At 49.9% G+C, this 6,787-nt stretch overlaps 1 protein-coding gene across 9 annotated transcripts in view; it reads right to left on the bottom strand.

Annotated features, from left to right (window-relative positions):
- Positions 1-393: 393 nt before the first annotated feature.
- Positions 394-6,787, bottom strand: part of RBM33 (RNA binding motif protein 33) — a 131,186-nt gene continuing 124,792 nt past the window's right edge. For all 9 annotated transcript variants that reach the window (XM_026479211.4, XM_026479212.4, XM_026479216.4 and 6 more), the window contains one exon: positions 394-6,714. In XM_026479211.4, the coding sequence (XP_026334996.1) occupies positions 6,666-6,714 (49 nt within the window). In that variant the 3' untranslated portion in view covers positions 394-6,665. The remainder of the gene's footprint in view (positions 6,715-6,787) is intronic.

Raw genomic sequence — 6,787 nt, 5'->3', positions numbered from 1 at the left:
ATTGCGGATGACCGCTGCTCTCCGGCTTCAGTGTACAGACGTCTTTTGAAAAGTAACAATTATTTGTAATGCCTTAAAAAATGTAAAAAAAATATAACTCCCCCACTTCCAACAAAAGAAAATACTGTCAGTTGAGATCTCTGCAGACCATAGACGTGGGTGAAGACGAGAGGTCGCTCTGACCTTCCTGGGGGTCCACTAATTAGAGACCATTTCCAAGCCAATGCCTACAGCAGAGGGGGCAGCTCTGGGGGGCCTGGGATGCCCCCACTCCCCGGGGAAACCCCACCCCGGTCTTCTGCGGGGTGATCACAGTGCCGTCTGTCCACGTGGCTAAGATGTGGGACGGACCGCGTCCGAGTGGCGAGATCAAAGAGAAGGTACACGACAGAAGCAGGAGCCGCAGAGTACTTTATTGACACATCTTTCCAATTACAGTACAGTCCGAGACACGCCTCGGGACGGAGTCACACAAATGATACACACATAATACATTTCCTTCCAACCACGTCACTACTGCTCTTCACATAGATTCCTGATAAAGCTGTCACAGTGATCAGCACAAAGTGAAAAATGGGGTAAAGCAAGGCAACGTCCTCTCCCACAACGCAAGTGCAGTGTTGGGTAGAAAACATGAAGGAGACCAACCCAGAGGAAAGCAATTCGGTCATCTGCGGTGTCTGAACTCTCAACGCACTCCCAATAAACACAGCGTCCGACTCCAGCTCGGAGCTGCCAGGCGCCGGCTCGGCCGCGCGTGCGCACTACGGTTAGGAAGGATCACGGCGAGAGCAGTAACAAAGGCTCAAACGGGGCGCCACTTCCAGGGGAAAATAGGCACGCCCCAACTAACACTGAACTCATGCACAAGAGGTCCTGCAAAAGTAGAGGGTGAAAACAAGGGGGTGATTAATCACACGCTGCCCGCCTGCGGCACGGCCGGGCGGCTGGGGGCGCCCCACACTCCTACAAGTCAAACTGCAAAACAACAGAATTCAGGTGTTATTCTCTCCAACAGAGACCTGGGGGAACAAACCATGAGTCAAACCTGTCAAAGCAAAGGATGAGATGCGATCGAATTCCCACAAGTGCAAAAAGATTCCCTCCATTGTCGTGCCCCCCCTCCAAGAAGTCTGAATGTTAGGACCGGACACGGGAGCAAGAAAGAACGCAGCACCGTCAGCCGATGAAGAAGTCCGTCACCAAAGGCAGGTGGGGAGGAGGAGGAGGACAAGTCAAAGCAAGGGATTCTCCAGAAGGGAAAGGAGCGCTCAGTGGTGGCTGGCAGGCAGGCTCAGGGAAGGAAAGTGCAAGAGAACAGGAAGGAGAGGGGGCACGGGGAGGCCCCCAGAGGACGAGGCGCCCAACACGGAGAAGCAGCTCGGAATGGAAGGATTTCAGGCTTCGCTGTGGTTGAACCTGGAAGTTAAAGGGTGGAATTAGAGATGAAGGTGGAGAGCTAAAATCCTCACAGAGGAAAAGCGATTCTGGATCCCATGCCTGTGAAAAGCAAAGATGGATTATCAACACAAAGGCTCCCTGGCCCTTCGGCTGAGAGTACAAGCGTGTGCTGCTTCCAACACCTACGTCAGCTAGTCCGTCTAAGGCAATACTGCGGTGCGTAAAACTCAAACAGTCCTTAAAAAATTAGCTTCCACTACGTGTGCCCTTACGGAGAAAACTAATTTAAACGAAAATCATGCTAAAAAAAGTCAGGATCTACTTTCTAGAGTATATTAAGTACTAAATACAGAATATATTAAAATAGTACATCTGTCTACTCTGTGCAACGTATTAAAACTATAAAACTACATTTTTTCTTTTTAAAGGCCCTGTATTTTTCTACATCGTTTTAAAATTAAATAAAACAGAGCAACACACCAACATGATCTTTTTACATTTTAGTTGGTTAGAAATAAAAGGGAAAAGCAACTTCTCACTAAAGATACCTGCTCTCCCTGGCCATCTTAATGAAAAGATTTCCTACCACAACACGGCACAGAAAAGAGAGAGTTACGAGTTTTAAAAAACATCCTCTAGAAAAGGCAGGTTACACCGTGTAAAAGCAATGATCCTTCCCAACCATACGCCACCAGAAGAAGGTGTACCTGGGATCCAATATGAATCAGTGAGTTTGCTTTGGTTCTAGGACATGAAACCATAGGCGTTTTAAATGATGACAATTAAACAGGTTGCAAAAAACCTTACACAAAATCCTTAGGATTTACTAGTGAATCAAGGCCGAATGCCTTTGGAGAATTCATATTCAGGAACATCCAAAATAACACTCCAGTCGCAAGTTTTAAAAGCAGTTGAAAAGGTTAATCGAGGTGCTCATTAAACACAGTAAAATAGCTAAACTCCCCACATGATCTAAACCCCTGTGGCTTCCTGGGGGGGCAGCTGTCTCCTGGCCCCGTCTCTATCACCCGCCCCCGCCCACCGTCCAGGAAATTCCCTTTTAGAACAATGTCACTTAAAAATTTGTAAAGAACCAAGGGCTACTTCTCAGAAGCACCCCCCCCCACTCCAAATAAATAAATAAATAAATAAGGTGGGTGGGGGGGTGAGGGGGTGGGACTCTACCTGACTGAAGGAAATAAAATTAGGTCTACCAGTGAATATATGAAACCAGAACAGTCCTCCAAGCAGGGAGGGAGGAAAAATTTAAAATGACCCAAGAAGGGCAGTGCACCCGCCAGGGAGCCCAAAGCCGTCTGCTACGGGCAGCACAGGCCGACGGGGATGCACGTCCTGACGGCCGGGCGCGTGGGCGCTCCAGGCACTCGGCACACAGGCCTCTACCAAAACCCAACTGTCCGCACCAGGGTCCCTGTCAGTCCAGCGGTCTACCAGCATGGTGAGCTTACCTTCAATTAAATAACAAAGAAATTAATTTAAAAAAACCAACAAAATAAACAGAACAAAACAGAAAATCACAAGCCAAAAGAAAATGAAAGAAAAAAAGAATGGAAGTGATAGGTTCTCAAAACCAACCCTCTGAGCAAGGCCCTGCCTCCGTGCGTCTCTACCCCATAGGAGCCAGTCCGGCCTCCTCCTGAGGAAGAGCTCAAGGCCCACGCAGGGAAGGGTGGCTCTCCCTGACAGGTGGGCACCCTCCCATCCCCCAGAGAGAGCCTTCTGCGAGCCCACCCTCCGTCTCCCAACTTGACTGGCTGACTCCTCTTAAAAGAGTCCGTGTGTCCGAAGTTCATTATAATATACTTATTACAACTCCTTCATTCTGCAAAACTCTCCTCCCCCCACCCTTCCCATCATTCCTCACTCCCTCCACCGTGGACAGCTCTCCCATTCTCCTTCCACGGGCAACAAAGTCTTCTGTTTGCAAATTAAGGAAAATGTTCTTTGAGAAAAGACCCCTGGGTGCAGGATCTAAGCTCTGTCACAGTTTAGAAATGCTACAGAACCAAGCGTCAACAATCGTTTATCCAGGACCGTTACAAATCAAGAGAAGAACGACCCAATGAAAAGTAGCTCTTATGAAGCCCCCCAGCACCTCCAGTCCCCCCCTGGGGCGAGGGTACAGGCACCTACTTAGGATGCTGCCTGTCCAGAAAGGGGGAACCCCTCAACATTTCTTTTGGAAAAAGAACAGGATTTCTCCTTTAGAAAAGTATCAGCAGAAGGACTTCACAAGCGGCCGGACCAATGGTAATGCAAGGTTATGCTCAGGTAAGCGGCTACGTGATCGTATAGTACAGCACAAAATCAAAACAAGACAATGCAAAAAGAAAAAGTAACTTGGCTCCACATCATCACCTATTGTTTACCTTATGCCATATACTGGTATTTACTGACTTTAGGCCTCTTGAATTTGGGAACAAATAATACACAGGTCAGGATAAATGTATTGACTTACTACCATCTTTATAAAAATCGAATATACACACAAACACATCAACAGTTATGGAACTGTATCCATGTAACTTTGATAAGACAACACAAAAGAACTAACAAAGAGCTAATAAGATTGTTGCTGAATTGAAAGCATTTCCAATAACATTTTAATTTTAAAAGGTTCGTATTTACATCGTATGTTAAATGCTTCTGCATCTCATTTTAAATGCATGATAAATAAAGAACAAAGATAATGGTTGCAACAGATCTTCCAAGAGGGCTCAGCTGACGGTGGTCTGACTGCACTGCAGAAAATGCACCGACCATGGCAATCCCGTTACTCTCTAACTCTGCTTCTCTCCTTTTCCGCAGTCCCCCTCAAGGAAACTAAGCTCCTGCTACCGGCCCGGGGCGGGGGCCCTGAGGGGGGCCGCTCCTGATGGCCGTGCGCGCGGAGGCGGCGGCGCTGAGCCTTCTACCCACCTGGCCCACGGCTTTCAAGAACATCACAGCAAGAGGACGCTTCCGCGTGTGTGCACACTTACGGACACACACGTCCCGGACACCCGTGTCCTACTCAGACAATGCCAGAAGCAGACCTTAGAGCAGCCACAAGGGCTGTCTTCAACAGTGCCGCCCACGTAGGACTGGTTAGTTCATCACCACTAACTAGAAAATGCGTGTTTCTGTGCCTACTTTCCAGAGACAACGTGCAGCTTTTCGGTTTCAAGGCTACAGCACACTCAGACTATCCCATTTTACGGCGTCAGTTGGTCCTCGGCGATAGAGTAAGTCCGTCAGCTGAAAGCCTGCCCACTGGCCCTCGAGAGGGAGTGGTCGGAGCTCTCAAGGAGAGGTTCCAGGCCGTCAAGCTCTTCCCTTCAATGCGGCTCTCGGTGGGCCAGACCAAAGACACTACACTTTTCAATACATCAACACATCCGTGTCTACTTGTGACAAGCAGACAGGACCACCCGTGCCCGCCAGCTGAGGGCAGGCTCCCGGCCCTGACTCTGCCACGCTCCGCTGGACCAGCAAGGCGGCCCAGCGCGCGACACCGCCTTCCACAGCTCCGTCGGGCCTTCAGGAACCAGCGAGGCCGGGCACCTTCGCTGGAGGGTGTTCTACTGTACCCTACGAGTGCCTGTTTGTTTCCTGGCACAACGCCTTCGGCAAAGCAGCCCTCAACAACCACCTCCATCTTCCGGGCCGACTCTCAGCACAGGACGCACTTCAGATCCACGCTGCAGCCTCACGGGGTCTGCACACTCCCCTCCAGTTCAGCTAACTTCAACTGAAAAAACACTAGAAAATGTCACCTGGGGAAACACGACGACACAGGTTCCCAGGGCCTGTGTCCCAGGGCCCAGAAGGCAGAGGCGGGAGGACGCCCGGCTGCAGGGGCTTTGCGGTCTACAGGGGGTGCGCTGGGCTCACCGGAGGCGGCAGGTGGCAGCGGGCTACTATCTCCTCTAATTCTACTAATAAACCTGACGTGAAATCTTAGGTATAAAACACAGCTAAAAAGTCAGAGGATGCCCTAGTATCTAGTACTTGCTCAAAGAGTTCAGGTCTGCATGAGAATAAATCCACAACAGTGAATCTCCTTCATGAGCAGAAATACAATAAGGCACTTTTTTAAACATTTGCCCAGAATGAATTTTACTAAAGGCTGCTTTATGGGGAGTAAGTGTCTCACCTAAGGAACCTACCTAGAACTCCTCAAGCGGGTTCATGGCGATACGAACACACTGCGACTTCACTTTGGGCTTGGCGGTCCCTCACACCACACTCCACAAGGGGCGACCTGCTCCTAGTCTGCGGAAGGACGGCGCAGCCCTGCTCAAAGGCCTTCCAAAACAAGAAGTTAATCGAAGCAATGATAACCAGGTTCCCAAAGAATGCCCTATGTTACCGAGCCAGGGACACAAACAAGCCCCTATGGGCTGCATTTAAAAAAAGGAAAAAACCACGACACAGGTCTGTTCAAGCTCCGGGCCGTCCCTCCACCTCGCGTGGTAGATGCGTGCTGTAGCCCGCCCAGCAGGGCGTTCCGGAAGGGCCGCGCGGCGGCAGCACTACGGGCACCTTCCCTGGGCCTAGGGCAGCGGGTGGCGCCTGCCAGGTGTGCTGCCTGATTTGGGAAGGGTAGAGGGGTGGGGAGTCCCCTCTGGAACTGGGAACGCACAGTCGGTGCTTTTGGAGTATTCACAAGAAGCAGAATCCGCCACACAATTGGCACCACTCCCAACCACCCTCATACCCCGCTTTCCAGGATGTGCAACTGTCAGTCATAATCACCCACATTTTAATCTACGTTTTTCCAAGAGCCTTTTGAGGGCTTTCTGAGAAGACAGCGCAAGTTACGCTGGGCTGGGAAAACACTTGTCTAGCCTGCACTGAAGATAAGTGCAACCATTATCAAGTATTCTTTGCTGTGAAAAACTACTTAGAATTTGTGACGTTAATGTTCCTTCCTGAATCTAAGTCACTGTGATCGATGACACAGTACGATCACGAAGAACGATGTCTACATGCACTGTGAGCACTTGGAAAACAAAAGCAAACAAAAACTATAGTTCTCTGTGGTGACAACAGAACATGAAGCTGTCTAACAGCAAACCCCAGTCCGCCGTGTCCCCAAGTTCAGCTCTGCTGGAATCGACACTGGGCCGTGCGACGCTCCGAACAACAGTTACGCAAGACTGCAGACGGAGAGGCCTACGCTCGCGGGGATTCTGCGCTGCAGCTTCCGTGAAGAAATTCCACAGCGCGTACAGTGTCAGGTCAGCGTCTCCTGCTAGAAATCACTCAACAATCAGGGCCACGTTTATGTGGGACAAATCTATCATGTGCCTGTGGAAAAGCAAACAAACAGTCAACGTGAACTGAACTCCACACCAGCAGCCAACTCAGCAAGGTACAAGAA

The sequence above is a fragment of the Ursus arctos genome, unplaced genomic scaffold (assembly GCF_023065955.2).
Source record: "Ursus arctos isolate Adak ecotype North America unplaced genomic scaffold, UrsArc2.0 scaffold_3, whole genome shotgun sequence".
NCBI lineage: Eukaryota > Metazoa > Chordata > Mammalia > Carnivora > Ursidae > Ursus > Ursus arctos.
Note: the sequence above shows the minus strand (reverse complement) of the source record. Positions and strands in the feature narration are given on the sequence as shown.